This window comes from Anoplolepis gracilipes, chromosome 1, assembly GCF_047496725.1.
Source record: "Anoplolepis gracilipes chromosome 1, ASM4749672v1, whole genome shotgun sequence".
Lineage (NCBI taxonomy): Eukaryota > Metazoa > Arthropoda > Insecta > Hymenoptera > Formicidae > Anoplolepis > Anoplolepis gracilipes.
In genome coordinates this window covers 16,089,065-16,111,003 of record NC_132970.1, presented here as the reverse complement: position 1 = coordinate 16,111,003, position 21,939 = coordinate 16,089,065, and the positions used below count along the sequence as shown (strand labels likewise).

General features: G+C 32.7%; 1 protein-coding gene across 6 annotated transcripts; it reads right to left on the bottom strand.

Moving 5' to 3' along the window:
* Positions 1-57: 57 nt before the first annotated feature.
* Ir93a (Ionotropic receptor 93a) lies at positions 58-19,605 on the bottom strand. 6 transcript variants are annotated; one of them, XM_072886752.1, is made up of 18 exons: positions 19,350-19,605; positions 19,099-19,257; positions 17,888-17,983; positions 17,426-17,569; positions 17,097-17,320; positions 16,656-16,820; positions 16,298-16,465; positions 15,204-15,437; positions 14,965-15,138; positions 13,504-13,722; positions 12,424-12,571; positions 11,873-12,224; positions 11,447-11,578; positions 11,067-11,224; positions 10,796-10,973; positions 9,291-10,657; positions 8,279-8,727; positions 6,828-6,925 (listed from the first exon to the last, which is right to left on the bottom strand). In XM_072886752.1, exons 1-15 carry the CDS (start codon positions 19,441-19,443, stop codon positions 10,876-10,878), a joined length of 2,565 nt encoding a protein of 854 aa, XP_072742853.1. In that variant the 5' UTR covers positions 19,444-19,605; the 3' UTR covers positions 6,828-6,925; positions 8,279-8,727; positions 9,291-10,657; positions 10,796-10,875. The 6 variants fall into 6 exon arrangements, with proteins under 6 accessions (XP_072742863.1, XP_072742897.1, XP_072742879.1 ...); XM_072886762.1 differs by lacking the exons at positions 11,067-11,224; positions 11,447-11,578; positions 11,873-12,224; ... (9 more) ...; positions 19,099-19,257; positions 19,350-19,605 and adding exons at positions 58-197; positions 3,163-3,361; positions 3,687-3,872; positions 4,198-4,409; positions 5,166-6,405 and having other exon boundaries at positions 6,639-6,925; positions 8,290-8,727; positions 9,291-10,903; XM_072886796.1 differs by lacking the exons at positions 11,067-11,224; positions 11,447-11,578; positions 11,873-12,224; ... (9 more) ...; positions 19,099-19,257; positions 19,350-19,605 and adding exons at positions 58-197; positions 3,220-3,361; positions 3,687-3,872; positions 4,198-4,409; positions 5,166-6,405 and having other exon boundaries at positions 6,639-6,925; positions 8,290-8,727; positions 9,291-10,903.
* Between the last annotated feature and the right edge of the window lie 2,334 nt (positions 19,606-21,939).

Here is a 21,939-nt window from a genome sequence, read left to right as displayed (position 1 = left end):
GCCAAATAAACGAGTGTTTATTTAAAAATCTTAGAATATATCGTAAATTATACACGTCTACAGTATTCTTGAATTAAGCGGATCCTCCACTCGACCGGCGATTAGACTCACCGAGGTCTCGGCATCGACAATAAAATAAAGAAAGGGATGTAAAGCTGTAAAAGATACAGGTCCGGCTCTCTCGAACAGACCGTTACCTAAAAGAAAATTATATAAACTTATTATTATTAAATAAACTTGCAGAACGCCATTTTTTAATCATACATAATATTAGTAATATTTTTTTAAAATATATCTTATATTTTACATATTATAGAAGATAAAATAATAAATTATGCGCATTTCAGAGTAGAATCAACACGAATTTAGTAGAGTAGAATTTTGAAGAAATACTCTTAAAAAAAATCTGCAATTTATGAAATTTGTACAATTTTCTTTACAATTTTTTAATAGAAGTAATGCAATATTTTGATCACGCATAATACAAACCTTATTGTTTGTGCTACGCAGTGCAAAGGAGAATGTTTACATTGAAAGGAAAATGTTTAAACTAATGGAAAATTTTATATAAAAGGTATGTATATATATATATATATATATATATATATATATATATATATATATATAGAGAGAGAGAGAGAGAGAGAAAGGAGAGATAAAGAGAATTAATATGAGTGTGAATTTGTAAGACAAAAAACTTTTTTATTTTTTCTAAAATCAAGACAAAAAAAAATTATTATAGATTTTTATAGTTGCAAAAATTTTTAAATAATTGTCAGAACCTACAGTTTTATTTAAAAAATAATAAATTGGAAGAAATAATAAATTTAAAGAATAATAAACAAAAAATGTTTAGAGAGAAAGTAATTTTTGTCTAAACATTTTCTATAATATTTTATTTATATTAAAGAGAAAAAAAATATGAACGTAATATAAAAAAAAAAAAAAAAAAATCAAAATGAACAATTTTCCGTAAAAATGTTTACAATAGTAGAACGATTCAGAAATCCTCGATGAATATAAAAAGAGATGGCGCAAGGTCTTTTTATTGACTTCCTTTGCGGCCTCAAGCCGGATATCAGCAATTAAAATTCCGTAAACTGAACAACAATACTGAGAATATTTCTAAGAGTAATCGATAATTTTATTCATGACGGCGAGAAAATAGATGTTGCCTGACACACTACGTGTGTCCTCGAGGCTCGCGTCCTCGCGAATGCAGAGTGCATTTGCATTTCGCGAAGTTGTAGAAAAACACCATCAATCTTTGATAATTTACTTTACAAAAATCAAAAAAAATATCCTTACAGAAAAGCATCTAGCTAAACTGTCAATTTTTATCTTTCCCGAAGCAGCGACTATGAAATTGCAGTTATTCGTAATTTTAATATGACACTCTGAAGAGATAATGATCCGTGCTTGGCACAATTATCACGAGACTTGATTAGCTTAATTGCTTGACTCAACCTTTGTCCTCGGCAGTTTCGCAATTTTAAATAAGACTCGGAAGCGCGTTTCCATATAATTTTGGCAACGCATGGTAGTCTCAGTAATATTTTGAAGCATGGAAGCGGTTATTAAGAATAAGCAGCGTTAATGTAAGTAATGAAGATTTAGCGGAACGCAAAAAAGAAAGAGAGAGAGAGAGAGAGAGAACCAGCGAGCGCAAGTAAAAAAAGAAAAAAAGAGAAAAAGAGAAAAAGAGAAAAAGAGAAAGAAAGAAAGAAAGAAACCAAGCATCCAGTGTAGTGAGCAACCGCCGGCCGCCTGTCATCATCGGACGCGTGTTCACAAGTAGTACAATGTCGTCGCGCCGTCGTTTACAAATTATGCGCACGTTTCTGGAGAGCATTGGGGCCGCGCGGCGGGTCTTTGCAATTTCACCCGTTAATACCGGATATTGCGTCAACGTGATTACCTCTTGGAACATTACCTCCGCGCGCGCGCGCGCGCGCGCGGAGACTTGAGAGTCGAGGCGAATCGTTATTTGCGTCCGCTGTTGGTCCCCCAACAACTTAAATCACATGTACGTATTTAATGCGATTAACATCCGCTCACGCGTCTGCATCCGAGACAGGACGAATTTTTCGAACGTTAGAGATAAATTAATACTGTCACGCCTCGCGCATGTGATCGCGTAAAGCAATAAATCGCGTAAAAAGTTTATCCCAGATTGTACGGCAATGATCGTATCGATGTAAAGTAATGTCAGGATTCACGGAACGAAATAATAATGAATAATAAATTATCGTGAATTATATAGCTATCGAAAATATAAAAACTCGTAAACTTGTGATTAATGAACGGATACGCGGTTCTTATCCGATTACTGTACTGTATCATCACATTTACAAGCGAGAGGAAGCAACTCTCGGGGATAGCGAGAAGAAATACAATATGTAATTAAGAAATAAAGTATTATACTGTGGAAAAAGAAAAGAAAACAGAGAGGATGCTGGAAATTATACGCGCGAAATTACATGAATTGGACTCTTAAGGAAGAATTCTACCGATCATCTATGTAAAAACTTACTACATTCCAGTGGGTAGAATATAATTTAGAATGTAAGTAGAATAAAATTTAATCTTAAAAGAATGAAATATTATCTAATATAGAACTTCCTTTTTTATGATTTCATAAAAACTTTACATGAAAATTCATGAAAATGAAAAATTTAATTCTACAAGGCAAATCTTTGCTTTACATCTATGTAAAAAATTAATACATTTAAGTAGAATATAATTTAATCAAAAAAATAAATATTATCTTATTATAATTAAATGTTATCTAGAATTAATCCAAAAATAAATATTTTTTATAGTGATTGTTTCATGAAAATGTTATAGTGACTGTATAAAAATCCATGAAAATAAAAATGAATTTTAATTCTACGGAGCTTTAAAATCTTTAACAAAATAATTATAAATTTTATATTTTAAAAGACTTGTTAATAATATCTTGTAATTCATGAATTTTGAAATATATTAGATGTATTAACTTTTGACATAGATGATCCGTAGACTTCTTCCTTAAATTCAGGATGCATTAAGGAACGAAGGATACATTACGATTACATTACGTTTGGAAACGTTTACCGTTACCGGGATAATTGAAAGGAGATAGTGCGCGATAGTGCATGAAAAGCAAAAGTAAGAGAGAACCTGGAGGCAGATATCGATAATAGTCCCTTCGAGGTGGAACGACATTAGACGACTCACGAGAATGGGTACGGTCGGGTTTCATGTAATTCCTTATATTGACCCCTATACTCTGTTGCACGTCCCGGGCGTATACACCAAGGTCGGATGTCATGGGCGATAGATCGGCCAATCTCGGCTCGAACACGTCCACGATTCCCAACTATCAAGGAAGAAAGTGAATACAAAGCAAAAAATTCTTATTTTCCATACAGATACTTTGAAGAAATATTTCGAAAATAAATGAACGAAAATCAAATTGAAAAATTTATAATTATATATAAAATTATTTTATATTTTTATAATTTGTTATGAACAGTTAGTGATGAAATTTTGAAATAAGTCTTTGAAAAAAAAAAAAAAAAAAAAAAAACACCGCTGAAACTGCAGGAAACTACACGTGACATTGCTACGCGCGATCAGCTGATTGCAATTTGCTTTCATTTGACATCGACGTCGAAAAGTATGACGTATTATTCTCTGCTTACCCTTTGCAGAAATGACGTCAGCGTGACGAAACCGCGTAGCATGAACGAAGGTATCGTGGCCCTGACCCAAGTAGGCTGTAATCGCTTCCTCAACAATCTCAATGACTTCCCGCTGAGATCTCTCGCCAGACGGTGCGTGTCCGTTTTATCCGTCGGCATGAGAAGTATAATGTTGTACCGGGGATCCTCGAAAATATTAAGAGAACAAGATTTATTATACACCTATACTTTTGCGAGACAACTTTATTCGACAACAGTTTATATCTAATTTATCAAAATAAGTTGCGCTTAAAGGGACATTTATATAAATAGATTTTTCCTCTGCTTGTGCAGAATACAAGTGTCATGTATAATTTGAGCTGCAAATTATGATTAGAGTCGTGGAAGAAAGTGTTTACATTTTTCAAGAAAAATTCGAAATGAATGATTAAAGAAATTAAATTTAACTGAATTTCTTTTTCAAATTTCAAATAGAGTGAGATAGATGAATTGAAACTTTATTTAGACTTACATCTAGAGGAAACTCGAGCGCGACAGCGTGCAACGATGGGAAGTACGCGAAAGGCAGCACGGCGATGTATCTCGAGGCCGATACCGAGGAAACATCGCAACCGTTCACCAGAAACGATATCTCCGCTGAAGAATCTTCAGCGGGGGATTCGCCCGGGTTTACCGTGCTATACGATTTCCAAATCTCCAGGTTTTGCATCCAGATACCTTCATCTAAAAGATAACAGAATTCCGAGTTGGAGAACACAAAAGAGAGAAGATTTTCTATCCCAAATGTCACAAGTGCAATAAATATTTTACAAACTTTACATAATTTTTAGCATACACTCAAAAAAATATTTTGCTAATCTAGATAGATTTCTAGATGTTTCAGATGGAGAACACAAAAGAGAAAAGGTTTTCCATCCCAAATGTCACAAGTGCAATAAATATTTTACAAACTTTACATAATTTTTAGCATACCCTTAAAAAAATATTTTGCTAATCTAGATAGATTTCTAGATGTTTCAATTCAAATTTATCGCTACGTTTTGTATCTGTTAGAATATTCTTTGTCACGTATAGAATTTATAGCAGCAATATTCTAACAATATCTCTAGAAAATTTAGATTCCATTGCCAAATATTAATCACAAATATAATTGTCCTTGATAATAGGCCTTAAAGATAGGCGTCACAGAAACATTTTCTGTCTAAATTACACTAATGGTACAGATATAAATTCTATCTCTGTCATTTAAATTGATTAATTGCAAAATATATGCAGTATCACAGTATTTGCTAATAATTTATCTGTTTCAGTTAATTTTTTACACTTAGAAAATTTTTGTTCAAGTTGCAAGATCATTTTTTTGAGTGTAGTTTTATGTTTTTCTCTCTATTAAAACGTAAAAATTGTATATATATTTCGGAATTACATAATTTATTTACTAACTTAATCGATTAAAAGCGTGATGATCCTCGATCATACCTGGATAGCTAGAGAAGTATCCACGTGGACTTCTCGCTTTGCGTTCGCGTAGACTCGGCGACTCATCTTTAACGGTACCATCGTTCATTATAACTTTCAAATCTGGTCCCGATTCTTTCTTCATCGAAACAGCATTCTCCTTCAACGATGAGATCGTCTGATTATTCATAGAATCGGTGATCGCGGAGTCATTCGAATTTCCGACGAGATCGCTCGAAGCCGTCGTGCTTATCGCTTGCATAGATGATATCGTCGTCGTCGGAACAGACGCTGTAGCGTCGTCATCATTGATGATTGGCGTCATTGTGACATCACGCGTAGGACTAATTATCTCTGAAGTATTTCTGGCTGGTGGAGCGTCCATCGATGTCACATTCGATTGGGAAAAAACACTGTTATCTGTCATGATTTCGATAACGGAACTCGAAGTAGTTAAGTTTGTAGCGCTGGTTAAAGACGTCGATATCGCGGGAATTAACGAATTCGAGGTAACGGTATTTGCATCGGTGACAAACGTGTTATTAACAGGCGTCGCGTCGACGACAATCGTAGTCGGCGAAATATTTGTCGGTATCTCGTCCCCCATCGCACCGGCATCAGCAGCCGTTGTCGTATCTAGGCCATGCGGTACTTGAACATTCGCATTAGAATTTGCATTCTCTGCATTCTCTGTAACTGCATTAGGAACGATGGTATTCGCGACAGTTTCTATCCCAGCATCCACGGCGGCGACCGTCGAACTCTGATCGTTCGCGACAAGAACCGTGATCGGATTCGTTTGACTGTCCGCGATGACTGTCGTTGATGCTGGCTGAGTACTTTCGCCGAAAGTAACCGCAGGTAAGGAACTCGCCGTCGACGTCGACGTGCTTGGAACAGCTGGTTCGGTACTCGTGACTGTACTCGATTGCACGTCGATTACGTCCATCGTGACGTTTTGTTGAACAGCGTCCGCTGCGATCGTTGTTTCCGAGGGAAGAGTTGTAATGGTTAACGTCGTCGTCGTGTCCGGTTCATTTCTGGAATCCATTGGGATCGTTGAACCAACAGTAGAGGTTGGAAGTTCGAAGTTGGTTGTACCCGAAGAATCTCCCGTATTGACGGTAACGTTCGCTTCTTGCTCGATACTCGACAGATCGAAGCCGTAAAACCTCAGGATGTCTTCATACTCGGGACGGAGTCTGGTGTTCTCCCTGCTTAGAGTCAATCCACCCAGGAAGCCATCGGCATTGAGGTAACTCTTGAAATCGATATAATTTTATAAATAAGTGGAACTATATTCTAATTAAAATTATACTCTAATTAAAAGAGTTTGCAGCAAAATTATTAGCTTTATTTATCTATCTTATTTGTCATATATTTAATATTGAACAAAATATTAAACTGCAAAGAAAATTCGAGAGACGTGTGAAAAATTGAAGTGTCTTTCTTTTAAATATTTGCATCGCTCTCAGGGGGGGGAGGGGGTCTTACTCTCAATCGGCGGTGGATATCTCTGAGACCGATCCTGGTAACATCACGGGAAGGTAATCCTATAGCTTCAACGATCTGTTGACATCCCCTACCGGCGGATCCTTCGTAGAGCGCTGCCAATACGAAGGCGACTCCCGTGGGTGAGAACGCCACGTTTCCGTGCGTCGAATATTGCTGAAGAATCTTCACCCCGAGATCGTTGACAACGTCGGTGAGCACGTCGACCGGACGTTGCGTGTCTGCGCGATACCAAGGATCATACCTATAAGCGAACGCAAACGACACTGCTGCAACATAACAGCACAGTCAAAAAATTTAGAATTTATTTATATTATTATGTATTAACCCTCAAAAATTGAAAACACGTTTTTTTTGGCACCGTAATCCTGAACGCGTGGGTAACTGGAGTCCGAATTAATTTTTCTATGTACTCTAAAATTACTTAAAAAATTCTCTTTTAAGTTTAAACTAAAAGTTTATGTAGTAGAGTTAAAGAAAAAATATTTTTAAATATACTATATTTTTGTTGTTTGTTAGATCAAGATTTGGAAACATAGATGTTTTACATAAAAGTTAATAAAAATTTGAAAAAATAATTTTGAACAAAAAGGCTTCCAGCAATTTTTAGTTCAAAGTTCAAAGTTTACGAAAAAAAAAACTATATGTCCACGGCTTTAAAAAAATATAATTATTTGAATGCTCGAAAATGGGTAATTTTCAGGTATAAAAAAATGTGTTTTCTCTGAGGAGAAATTTTTTTTTAATTGTTAGGTAATTTATTTGAAAGAAAAGTGAAGACAAAATGTAATTTACATTACAATCTACAGTATAAAAATTGATTAATACATACAAGCCTGTTTATTGCTCGTTATCATTAACAAAAGATACTTTTAGCATGAAAATAAATGAACATGATAGAAATTAAAGCAATTTGTTTCTTTTTTAGGGAGATTATTATTGTAAATTTATAACTTATTTTTACAAAAAACGATTAACGGCAAAAAACAATATTTTTAAAAAATTTCCTTATTCACCCTTTCTTATTTAATATACATAAAGCGAATACGTGGGTGATTTGTGTCGGCTTCAGATTTAAATTCGCCAGCACTGTGCACTGAATAAACTGTTTAAATTATCCTTTATGTTATAAGGATAAGTTTTCAACCTCGAGATTTTATTAATATTTTTTTAAAACAATAGATTAAAAATGGCACGGACACGAAAGACCCACGTGTTCAGTTTGAGGGTTAATTACATATTGTCTAATCATTATAATTATATATTATATATATATATATATATATATATATATATATATTTTAATTATTAATTATACATATGTATTACATATAAAAAAATTAGTATTACAATTGAAGCCTTCCTCCGAATAACGCACTTCTTATCAATTATCCTTTTATTCAATGTAATCTTTTTTCATTCTAATCTCTCTAAAATGCAATTATTAAAAACAAAAATCCTAATAAAATTATAAAGGAATATTTTTTTCATCAGTGCAATAATATATATCTTTTTCATTTTCATTATTCCGATAAAGGACTACAATTCTCAAAGTTCGTCGAGGACTAGGAAGCCGGAGCTTTGTCAAAGTTATCCAAGACGCTAAATGGAATCGGAACGACCTTATACGTACGCTGCAATACTATGATCCAGTGCAATGGCTTTCCCATGGCGTTCTTCCGGTCGCTGCTACCTTGCACGCCGGGAGTGCCTCGGCGCCGGGTTCTATCAGGATTAGCCTTAGTCGTTCGCGCTCCACGTCGGAACTGGCTTGGTACGCTAGACTAGCGGCCGCCGAGGCCCCGAGGTTCGATTAAGGCCCGCTCGAGGCCCTGAGGTCTCGAGACGCGCCGCGCCGGAGGAGGCCCGGCTCGCACGAGCGAGGCCCGCTCTTCGGGCCCGCCGATTATTACCGCGACTTCCTAAGTGGCTAAGATCGTAATCCCCGTTAAATTGCGCACATAGCTTCCCCCCTCAACCAATTCTCCTTCCCTCCTCTTGTCGCTGCTCTTCTCCTCTCTGTATTCTTTCAGAAGCTGCTATCTTCTAGCGTTTCGTCACGAAGAGGATCCTAAGCATGCCATAAGCTCTCTGTATGTGTTTGCGTGTACGTGTATATGTGTTACATTCATTATATGCTTATCCATGCTTATATATGTTTATATATGGGTACAAGTACGTCCGTCACGTATATCAATTGATTTATGATTTATGCACGCTATTTTCTTTCGATTCACGCAATCTAATAATAATACTCATGTTATATATGTATGTCTATGCGTAGGATAAATATATACCAGTGAATGACCGGCCGAAGGACATTATTACATAATTTAATATACTCTATATAAAGTGGAAAGATTATTCCAATATCAAGTTTAAGCTCTACTGTTGATTAAAATAAAAAAATAAAAGAAATTATTATTATATTTAATTGCTTCGATAAATATTAAAAGCACGTGCGTTCACATTTGACTATATAAATTTTAATTAGATAAAATATTAATTTAATTAATTACATATTCATTTAATTAACTATTAATTAAAGGTAATTAAATTAATAAACTATTAAATATTAATTTAATTAAAGATTCTTGTGAATAATATTTCGTAATAACATATACGAATATTTACGAATTCGTCGCTGGTACGTCGACCCTGTTCGCGACATTGTTAATCGGATGAGCCGAGCTCTCTCTCCTCTCTCTCCTTTGACCGATCGGCGATCAGCCGCGATCCTCGCAGATCACGAATCTTGGAAAATATGCGGATATCGCGCATCCGATAACGGTAGTATTACAGATAGCGGCACGAAGGCGCGGTGAAGGCAAAGCGAGGATCCGCTTTCGACTGACCCAAAGTGGGAGGATCTCCGCGAGTTAGAGCGTTATGTAATAATGCCACGGTGACTTTTACCCGCCGCCACGGGTGGTTGCTTAATGTGTGGAATCCGGGATCCGCCGCGCTAACAATGCAAGATTATTTCGCCGAGCCATTTTACGCCGTGGGATTCTCTCCTCATCTCCTCATCGCTCGTTTCTGCTTCGCTCTAAACCGATTATTATCATTATATATCGATATAACATAGTTATATTTAATTAATATCCTGTCGTTCGCCGAGCATGCATGTCGAATCGAAACGATTTCCAAAAAAATAAATGGACGATGATGCGCGATTCGCTCCAAGTCTTAAATCTCTAATCACATCCGTTTGCGAGCGATAAGAGAAATGAATCTGTCAATCGAACGTAATTGTATAATAAGGAATTAGCTGCTACTTTTTTGGATTTTTTTATTTTGTAGAATACCTCGAAAGAGAGGGCATAGTTCACGAGCAATTAACGCCATGCGATCCTCTTCTCATCTCTATCGCTCGTTTCCGTTTCTCTATCGGGTCTAGACCCGATATATCATTATCATTATCAGTACGGAGTTATCGTGTTGTTGTCTTCTGCTTCATATCGTGATATTTAATTAACATCATATTGCTCACCGAGCGTGCATGTCGAATCGGAACAATTTCAAGGGACGAAGTCGATGATGATGCTTGATGTCCGATTCGCTCCAAGTCGTAAATTAACGATATCCGTTCGCGAGCGATAAGAGAGATGAATCTGTCAATCGAATGTAATTATACAAAAAAGAATCAAAACTGCACATTTTTTATTTTCTAGCATGTGTGCTCTTTCGAAAGAGTGTATAAATTTAGAACCAGCATTCGGTTTTGAGCACTTACGATATACTTTAATATAATTACTTTAGATGTAATGACAGATGTAGAATTTACATGTAATTGTATATTTTTATTATTTGTATTTTTTGAAAAATCTATTTCTCTTGTTGTTTCTACATTGCGTAAATACGTCTGATGAATCACTTCTCTCATTGAGAATAAAACTTGCACAACTTTATTAATAAAAAAATGTGTGTTTTTATAGATATTTATTTATTTACGAAGAGTGTTTTCTCTAATGCGCTTCATCTCCCCTATATAGAGAAATCTGTAACAAAAAAAAAATATCGCAAATACAGTTTACATGATTAAGATATGATCATCGCATAAGAATTACTATACGAGAACGATCCCTGTAATTTTAACTCTAGGATAACCGATAATAATTATTATCGAAATACATTACAGAGGTTCTACAAACGAAGGTAAGGCTGCTTTGAAGGAGATGAATAGCGTTTAATCTAATTCCGATGTTGTGGATCGAACTCAGGAGAGAAAAGGTTGAATCAATTTGCGTCGCTTCGCTACTTGACGTTTGTGCCAGTAAAACTCGCAGCACAGAAGAAATATCGAGCTAGTCACGCCTGAAAAGAGCGAGATAAAGGAATTGTATCCTCTCGCGTGTTATTATTATACTCTTGGAATGTACGCTCGTGAGGAAAAGAAATGTACGTTACCCATAAAAAGCACGAAAAATATGCCCTGCATATCCGCCACGTTTACTTTACGTTCTTCTACGGCTTGATTGGCAAAGATGTCTGAACATTTGTCTTTCATCGGTATTTGTTCTGTTATCCATTTATTCATCAATCCAGACTCGTGCATGCGATGTAATCTGGATGTTCAACAAAGTTGATGCAAATTAATAGAGATTCGCTAGGTAATTATTATCAAGGTATGCGACTAAATTTATATTGATATTTTTTGACATTATAAAAATTTATGATAAAATTATTTGCGAAAAAATTCAAAAATTGTGAAACTATACATATAAAATTTATGTGTGCTACGTCACAAATTTAATTTTCTATAATAAAATAAATTAAAATTAAGTTACTCTGTATTGATGATATTTATATAAGGGCTGTCTCGTGCAATGATCATCGCTATAGGTTCGGCCATAAATTCGTCAGTGCTCAAAGAAAAGGAGCATTCTCCAGTTATTAACAAATTGTTTCTCATCAAAAATCTGTTTGGACAAATCGTGTCATTGTCGTCATTTTTATCGCTAATTTGTTCTAGATATTGATATGGAAATAAAATATTTAAATAAAAAGAAAAACTTTTATATGTATTCAATCTTTGTTTAAAAATGTATAAATTCTTCAAAAAGCCATTTATAGTCTAACATAGAATTGGTAAATTTTTTATACTTATATATACAATATTACTTTTCATCTCGAAAAAGAGAGAGTTTTTTCCAAGAATGCGTAAGTACATTATAAGTTATTCACAGGACTTTAATTTAAAGTTATAAGATTACCTCAATGTGCTTCTCCAGTCGATCAAGGCGTGCTTTCCCGCCTTTACTTTCTCGATAATTTCCTCTTCTTGCGACGCGTTATGAATCTTAGCTCGCTTCAGCAGAATATGATACTTCTTCTCCTCTGCATTTTTTAGATACTCCGCCAGATAACTGCCATTAGGGAAGCTCCAGGTTAGTGAGTTCTTATTAGCGAGGAGAGCGTCTATGGTCAGAATGGCGGTGTCCATATTTGGGAATGTCAGAAATGCGACCAAACTTCCGGAGTAAGTCGCTACCAAGATCATCACGACCAACCACCAGATACCGACCAGCAAGCGAGCGCTATCGGAATAGGGTAAGTACATTCCCCCTAAAATCATTCGTGTACGCTTTGTTTTTTCTCCCTCGAGAAAATATAATTTTTTTAATTTTAAATAAATACAAGTTTTCTTTCTTCGACAAAAATGTCGAGAAAAAATGTCCCGTGAAAGGATAAAATAATTTATAATAAAATCTTCAGATTGAAAAGAAACTTGGGTCATATAATACAGAATAAAATGAAGTATTACCTTGCTGAAGAAGGGCACCGTAGATGTACCACACACATTGCCAGGAGGAGTTGAGTCCCGACGTCTTTACGCTGCTCGGACTGTACTTGTGAATCAGGTATAAGCTCGGGCCCATTATAATAATGGATGCTGCGAGGCAGGCCCATGTCTGCAAACAAAACTAACCCACTTAGAAGCATGCGCTTGTTACAAGCGCGTGAAATAGATCGAGTAACCGAGTGCTGGAAAACAATTCATAGGCCGTTCGATGGGTAACTGCTATCTGATCTCGACTTGTAATCTCGCGATAAATTAAAAAAATTTTTTTTTACAAATAAAGAACGTGATTTTATAAAAATACTACATTTATATCATTCTCAGTTTATATGTAAAGTAACATTATTATATTTATTTCTATGTAATATCTTACTATTTTAGAGTAAATATTATTTCTTTCACCTTAGCATATAATTTAAATATATTTAAATATATTAAGAATTTATAAAGAACGTGATTTTATAAAAATACCATGTTTATATTATTCTTTATTTATGTTTAAAGTAACACACATTATTATATTTATTTTTATGTAATGTCACTATTTCACGGTAAATTTATATTATTTCTTTCACCTTAGCATATAATTTAAATATATTTAAATATATTAAGAATTTGTAAAGAACGTGATTTTATAAAAATAACACGTTTATATCATTCTTTATTTATGTTTAAAGTAACACACATTATTATATTTATTTTTATGTAATGTTACTATTTCACGGTAAATTTATATTATTTCTTTCACCTTAGCATATAATTTAAATATATTTAAATATATTAAGAATTTGTAAAGAACGTGATTTTATAAAAATACCACGTTTATATCATTCTTTATTTATGTTTAAAGTAACACACATTATTATATTTATTTTTATGTAATGTTACTATTTCACGGGAAATTTATATTATTTTTTTCACCTTAGCATATAATTTTTAAACAATTTTAATGCAATTTTTTGAGTGTTTATTGCACTGCATTTATGTGTTTGTTATACAAACTTTGTTTATTACAAATGTAGAGTAGTCTAGCATAAATTATACCTCCTTAGCGAAAGGCGCGGTGAACAGCAACGCTCTAGAGAGTTGATTCGGCTTCGCGGTCAGAAAACTGTACGTCTGCATAAAGATCGGTAGGGTGAAATTAATGTCACCCTTTCCACGATTGTTTACAGTATAAGCGCAGGCTGCAAGGAAGACCTTGTTCTCAGTGACCATATTTATTATTTCTGGTGACATATCTCTCGTCGTTGATGTTAATACCTTCAAACATGAATGTTAGTTAGGAATATTAATGTCACACTGTCGTATTATAGCATACATAAATTAAATAATTTTATCAAAGTAGATACACAAAGACCTTGTATCTCCATCCTCACAATCGAATTAAGTCTATAAAATTAACTGTAAAAATTGCACAGCTTCATACGTGGGATAAACGGGGAGGAAACTAAAAACAAGAATTTCGGAACATAAATCTAATATATTAAACAAGAAAAATAATTTAGTTATTACTACCCATAGATTCGAGCATAATCATGATTTTGATTGGGAAGATGTGAAAATTTTGGATAGAGAAAGTTTTTATAACAAAAGATTGAGGTCACTCAGAGATGATATTCATTAAAAGACAAATAAACAGTATAAATTTGCAAACAGACACAGAATGTTTAAACTCTACTTATCTAAACATTATACATAAATTGCCGAAAATCTAACGAATCTGAAAGACATTGTTTGTTATTATTCATGATTTTAAAGATATAATTGACTCTTTATAGTTAAGAAATTTTGGATCAATTATATAAGTTACAATTTAACAAATTATTTCTTCTAAAATTTTTTTTATTAATTAGCAAAATTGTGAGTTGATTTTTAATTATTTCAATACAGGTTTCCAACCTATTATTTTTATTTTTAATTTGACGAGTCAACCTGTGTCACTTCTTGGTCTACTAACCAAAGGAAGAACACATCTATTCAACAATTTCTTATAATCAAATTTCATGTTTAATTTTATCGATTGACTAAATAATGATGTTTAACTTTTCCTAAAACTTTCGTATAACTATTTACTGGTGTCATTTAATGATAAGTTAATGTACAGTTATATGGCTTAAAAACCCCGCGCTTTTTCTCATCTGATTTTGTACTTTTGCGCTGGAGAAGATCATAAAATTGACCGAAACCTTAGTATAATAGATTAATTTGTCACTTATTGTTAGAATCAAATTTTGCGCACCAATTACAGCGTTTGCTCTTACTCGCCATTTTTCTAACTTAATTTTATACCTTCGAATATGTTTGACACTCGTCAGAAAGCACAGAATCTACAGTTAAATTCAAGTTACAGCGGTTAATATTATCTCGAGCATCTCATACATGAAATAAACACTTGTATGCATAATCATATTTTTATATATCATTTTTCTATATTTTAGATTTTCCATCATCATAGTGAAGGCTAGCGTTTGATGAAACATAAGTATCGTTACATAAACTTACCATATTGACATTAGTCGTGTTCTGAGTAAACATGATGGTCCGATTGCTCGCTGGGCTGAACACAGAGTAGGTAAAGTTCAATTTTCTCGCCAGATATTTGACGATATCGAAAATCAGTCCGCCGTATTCTTTTTTACCAGAATTTGTTAACGAGATGATCTGCCACGGTGGATTCTGAAAAAGGACGCGAACTTTATGTCATTATCGGGGAAGGCTTATGTCATCATCTTTATACCTACGTGATATGTAGCGATCGGTAAGTTGATCCCTCGAAATCCGTGCACAATATGCGGAAAGATGACGTCTGTCAGATTCATACCGAGAGTGGGAGTCCACGTTCCTGAATCTATCAAATGCGCCGAGCTCTTGCCGTGAACGAAGAAGCTGCCCCACGTTATGGCCGAGGCGAAACGCCAAAATAGACATCTACCGCAAATGCCGCCCGTGGAGTAAGTATCTTGGACAAGTTTTGTCTGCGAAAAAAATCGTTGCGCGAATATATGGAGCCATATAATAGAGCTCAGTTCAAAAAATATTTTGCTAATGTAGATAGATTTTTTTCTAGATGTCTGAATTAAAATTTATCGCTACTTTTTGTATCTGTTAGAATATCATTTGTCACCTATAGAATTTATAGCAGTAATATTCTAGCAATACCTCTAGAAAATTTAGATCCCATTGTCAAATATTAATCACAAATATAATTGTCCTTGACAATAGGCCTTAGAGATAGGCATCACAGAAAAATTTTCTATCGAAATTACACTAATAGTACAGATATAAATTCTGTCTCTGTCATTTAAATTGATTAAGTGCAAAATATACGCAGTATCACAGTATTTGCTAATAATTTATCTGTTTCAGTTAATTTTTTACACCTAGAAAATTTTTGTTGAAATTGCAAGATTATTTTTTTGAGTGCTTTCGACCAGAATGATCATCGATGATAGAAATATAATTCTTGATGTTTTTCTTTTTGACCCATTTTTTTCTTAAAAATACACAATGTGGTTTGAGTGTATATACACTCAGTTAATTTTTTAAATAATAGAACTAGAAAAATGTTCCGATTAAAAATTGTTTGAGAAAATCTCTATGTAATGACTTAAATAACACAATGTGTTGTTTTTAGATAAAAGCGAAAAAATAAAATATCTCTAATTAAAACTATCATGGACAACATTAAATAAGATAATTTTAAGTTCTTCACTCAAATTCCACGAATAATCTATGTGTATATAAATTGTTCATTCAAAAAACTATTAATTACGAGATATTATGTTGATGTCATCCATATTTCTAAGCGTTATCAAATAGTCATGAATATACGAACCTTGATAAGTTTAAGAATCTCTCGACGTCTTTCGCGCTTGTTCAATCGGATGATTTCGAATTCCTCATTGGTTACGTGATTGTATAATTCTATTTCGGTCATCAACGATAATTGTAAAGCATTAGACAAAGCCGTAATTAATTCTTGGACATAACACATTAAATTGTTCTGGAAAAAAAATATTTTCTTCAAAATCGAAAAAAAAGAGAGAAAAATGACATTTTTTTTAGAAAAGATTATCTTTTTATTAATCAATCTACATCTTCGATAATTATTCATTGACTATTTAAATCACAATTTTATTTTGGACAATTGAAATATGTACACATAATCAAGCAAGAATAATTGGATAGATTACATTGCAATATGTGCTGTTGTCCGTCGCGTTATAAATGTAAGCCACGTTACTACCTTCTGACAATAGGCTGATGAAACTAGTAATATTTGTAGAGTTTCCTATTACAGTATCAGTAATGACATATAACCATTGACTGTCAGGCTGAACCATATTTAACATCTTTGCCTAAATAATACAAAAATAAATTACATCCATAATGTATAAGGCTTTCATTGTAAATAAATATCACATATATTTGAAGTATGTTACATATAATTTGTAAGATTTTATATTAGAGATGACTTTACGTTCAAAATAAATTTTGGAACATTTTAATTTATTTGTATACCGAATAATTTAAATAGTCATGTAAATTTTGGACACCTTTATTTTATTTTTTGTATTGAATAATTTAAATAGGCATTTAAGTATCAAATAAGACTTTATGCACGTCTTTCTTACAGCTTCCATAACGTCGGCCGCTGTGTCTATCGTGACGATTACGAGGAAGCATTTTCCCAATTCGTTCACGTGAAAATTCTCAAGCATCTCTTTTATGTAATATCTCCTGTTACGATCAGAATTAGCATGTTTAAACTCAAATAGTGACCTGGAGACCAGATTGAATCTCTTGTTTGGCAGTAAGCTCGATATAGCTTTTGTGACTTGGTCGATCGTGTCTCTATCTACAATGCATCAATGAGAAGATTTTAGGGGAGATGCTGAGAAATGATATGTAAAAGAAGAGAGTAATGTAGAAGAGAAAGATGGATTAATTATTAAATTGTCACCGAAAGTATCATCGTGTAATACGTTGATGTTATTCCAGAGCAAGGCGTCAGCCATCCTGATATCGAAGAAAATCTGAGACAGTTCTTTGCCTGGTGGTATCAAAGGTACGCTCACACCTTCGAGTAATCGTGGACAATCTTGCTCTTCGAATATAAAACGAATGATATTTGACAGTTTCATCTTTTGCTATTTTGTGTTATTTAATAAAGCACACGGCATTGAGATTTCTATGTAATAAGCAATTGAGTCAGGCAAAACGTATCACGCTGACGTAACAGAATCTCTCTGTGGCGAATGAGATAGTAGATAACGCAACTAAAATAGCGAGATAATAGTATTTGCGAGTAACGTGTGTCTTAGTCACCGGTTGTAATTGTAGATGAATATATATTTGACCTTGTGAGCGGAAGAAAAATTTTTTACGCACTCTTTTTTTTTTTACGGACAAATCTTATACGTACCTGTTATCGCTAAATGCACGATGTCGTCCTTACGCGCTGCATTGTGTAGACTCCATGTTTGAGAACAGGTTGCCACGGATAGAAGCACCGTATAATCTTTACACATATATTTAACATATGTTAAACACGGAGAAATATTATTAGATTGATGTAAAAGATTTTTTCATTTTAAGATCTGTGCCCAAAATAAAACATCCAGAATTTAATTTTTCAAAGGAGCGATTAAAAAAATTTCTTTTTATATGAGAAAAGCGTATATTAAACCCAGTAGCGATAACTTTGCTTCGATTTTATTATAATATCTTATTTTTAACTGTGTTTAACAAATGTAATGAATTTTTTTCTTCAATAATCTCTTATTTATTATTATAATCTCTTATTTCAATTAGAGATCATCTTATTCGTGTGGCAAACTTTACAAGGAGAGTTATTTTGATTACCTAATATAATGTGAGATTATGTATTGATCGTATCACGTGTAATATTTATTATTCAAACAGGATCATAAAATATTCTGAAATATAATAGATTTATAACTCATAATTAGAGATGTAAATAAAAAATTAAATATTTTTTTTCATATATATTTATATTATATATAATATATAATATTTATATATTTATACATATAAGCTTTACTATCATCAAAGAGTACCAAACTCTCTTACATTCGGCTTCTGCCAATTTGCAATTCATAAATACAAATGTCTCATAAACTAAAAATTAATGCTTTAATTTTTTTGTATTTCTTTGAAAATAATTTTAATGGATTAATGAGATTTATATGGTTAAAATAAAAATACAGCACAATTTGAGTATAATTTTCAATTAAATGCATATTAAAAATTTTTATTATGCATCTAACTGAAAATTATTTAGTCATGTCGTGTTTGATATAATTTGTCGCAAAAGTTTCATTAATCTATTAAAATTACTTTTAAAAAAGAAAAACTTTATGTTTTTATTATATTATCAAAAAATTATGAATAAGAAAAACAATATTATATTAAAAAAAAAGATAAAATCAATGATAAAAAATCAAATTTATTTTAATGGAAAAAAAAACATTTTTTCTTTCGCAAGATGTTTTCCTATTAGAAAAAACCAATTTTTTCGCATGATACTCAAGGTACAGTGAACATATTATAAAGTAGACGATGTAATAATAATTATCTTTGAAATTTATCTGTGACGTGCATTCGCACTCTTACCTCGAAAACTATCTATCTTGGTGTCACGAAAGATGTGCACGTCGATGTCAGCCATATGCATCTCTTCTCTCGTGATGTTCGCGATCAAGTTGTAAATGTTTCGAACAACCTCGCGATACACGGTTTTATTATCAAAGAGATTTTTCTCGATAACGACCGCTGGACCGAAGGAAAAATTTTTTTCTTGTTAATATACCATATACGCCATATAAATTTTTTTTTTTTTTTTTAATAAAGAAAATTATTCGTACCCATCGAGGCATTGGTAGACATCAACGATGGAAAGTCATTGAAGACTGAATCAACTGAATTTAGGATCCACGCGAGGAAGAAGACGGAGATCATGTCTATCAAAAATTGGATTGAAGCACGTCGCGCCAGTCAGTCGGTATATAAGAGAGGACATTGTTTAATGATATATGAGCTCATTACTTTCGCCGATCCATTATTATCGTATCAACCGGAACTTCGTCGGCCAGAACGCAATTGTAGACTGTGCGCACTTGTATAGACTATACTATCGTACCGAGGGGAAAAGGTCGATCCTTGAATAACTTATTAAGGCACGATCGAATCTCATCGCGACTTAAACAGAAATGCATCATTGGCCTATATGGGCGAGGCTACAAATAAGCCTTGCGAGAAATTGTTGTGGGAAAATTAACTTGATCGATTTTCTCCTATTAATTCTTATCGATAATCCTACTAATTTTATTTGAGATTCGTCAGTTAAAGATTTATCTATACAATGATATACATATTTCACATCGATAAAATAAAAAACCTTCTAATTATTAATATTGATTTGTTTGTCAAATATTTTGATTTGACGACAATAATTATATTGCAGATTTCAAATGTTATCTCAGGTAGAACAGAAAGTCACGATAATGTCAAAGTACATCAAAATGACAAGAAAATGATCGAATTATAGTCGAAAAGTGAATTATTGTAATTATGTTCTCATCATTTTAATGCCATTTTACTTATATTATCGTGATTTTCTGTTTTATCTGAGGCATCTTATTATTCAAGCAGATTATTTTTTTTAATAATCACTTTTATAGAATTCTGTGCCCTGGAATAACTTTGACAACAACCTGAAATTCTCTTCAGGAATTTTTGTTACCTAAAAAAATTAGAGAATTTTCAAGGAATTTTATTGGTAAGCTGAGGAATTCTTTTAAAATTTCTCTTTGATAATGCTTTTATATTGTAAACAGTTGGCAATCTGTCGATAAGCCAAGTCATGAATTATGCATTTAAAATAAATTATTTATTTAGTGTTTATATAATATCTAATAATTTAATATTTTAACAAAATATTTGATCATATTCTTCTTATTGCAATTTTTATTGATAAAAAAATAGAAATATTATGCAAGTAAAAAATGTTTATTTTATAAAAGCTATTCAATTTTTTCAATACATTTGCAAATCTAGCATTTGGAAGAATCTAGTGGACTTTATTAAACAATTTAAATTTATAGTAATGTCTTTTATTTAAAATTTGTGTTACGTCATGAAATATTTATAAAGAAATAATTTGAAAATCGTAGTATCGCCCTGCTGCAAAATTGATAAGATGCCATTTGCCATATCTATAAACAGAATTTTATAAATATAAAAATTTTATAAATATAAAAATATGAGAAGAGAGTGTAATAGGTTTTTATATTATTCGGTTTTATTACATTATCCACACAAAATTAACCGATATCTTACGGCGGAAGGCAAAAGGCGAGACGGGAAAGCGTTATAAATGCGCGTTGCGGTCTACCACTTCTCTCCGTTCGATGTTGGCACGTGATAAGAACGTAACTCATTGTCTGCATTCTACATTCTGTAAATGCCTACGCACATCAGGAATGGAGGGAACGCGAGTGTCACCGAAGATATAATTTCCTTGAAATTTTCTAAAACAAATGCATTTATATCCCCTCATTTTAGAAATATTTTACATATTTATTATTGTTTTCAACATGTTGACGCGTAAAGAGAAATTACAATACAATTTCAACAGATATAAAACACAGTTTTGATTTTAAAATCCTGAAAAAGAAAAAAAAACAAGTCTTCCAGGAAGGCGTCAGTCAATATCTCTGTCTCTCTCTTTCTCGCTTTATCTGCGATCTAAAGAGACGGTCGATTCAGAAGGGACATTTCGTCGCTACCCGTGGACGTGTTCAGACGCGTGTCCTTTATCTGGAGATCTTATTTTGAAGAAATTTTCCCTCTTAAAAGAATTCTGAAAATTATTTTTTTACATTTTATCTGTCGATGGTCACATTAAGCCCGATCCTTTTTTTGGGTCAAGACTAGACTATTTTAAATACCTACGCAGAAGAAGAGAAAGATTCAGTAGGGACCAGAGATGTGCATTATTTGAAATAAATGCCTTTACAATGGAAATGTAAAATGTAAAATGTCTATTTTGTATTTTGCATTTAAAATACATATTTTCAAAAGCCATTTTACATTTCCATTTCAATAGTTTTCAATATCCATTTTCTATTTCAAATACATTTTTTTGCAAATTCAAAAATTAATCGAGATATCGATAATATTAGTTGTAAATATCAATAAATGGACATTTATGTCAAATAAATCCTAGATTAAATATTTATTTCATGCAATCGTGTATATCACGCAGAGTGATGCTAAAATACAGATCTAATTTCACGTAAAAAATAAGAACGGATAATATAAGATCTAATCTAATCTAATAGATAGATAATAAAAATAAGAATTTAAATATGAATAAATATAAGAATATAAATATTTTTAAAAAAAGTCATTTTTATTTTAAAAAAACCATTTTAAAAATGTCTATTTATTTTC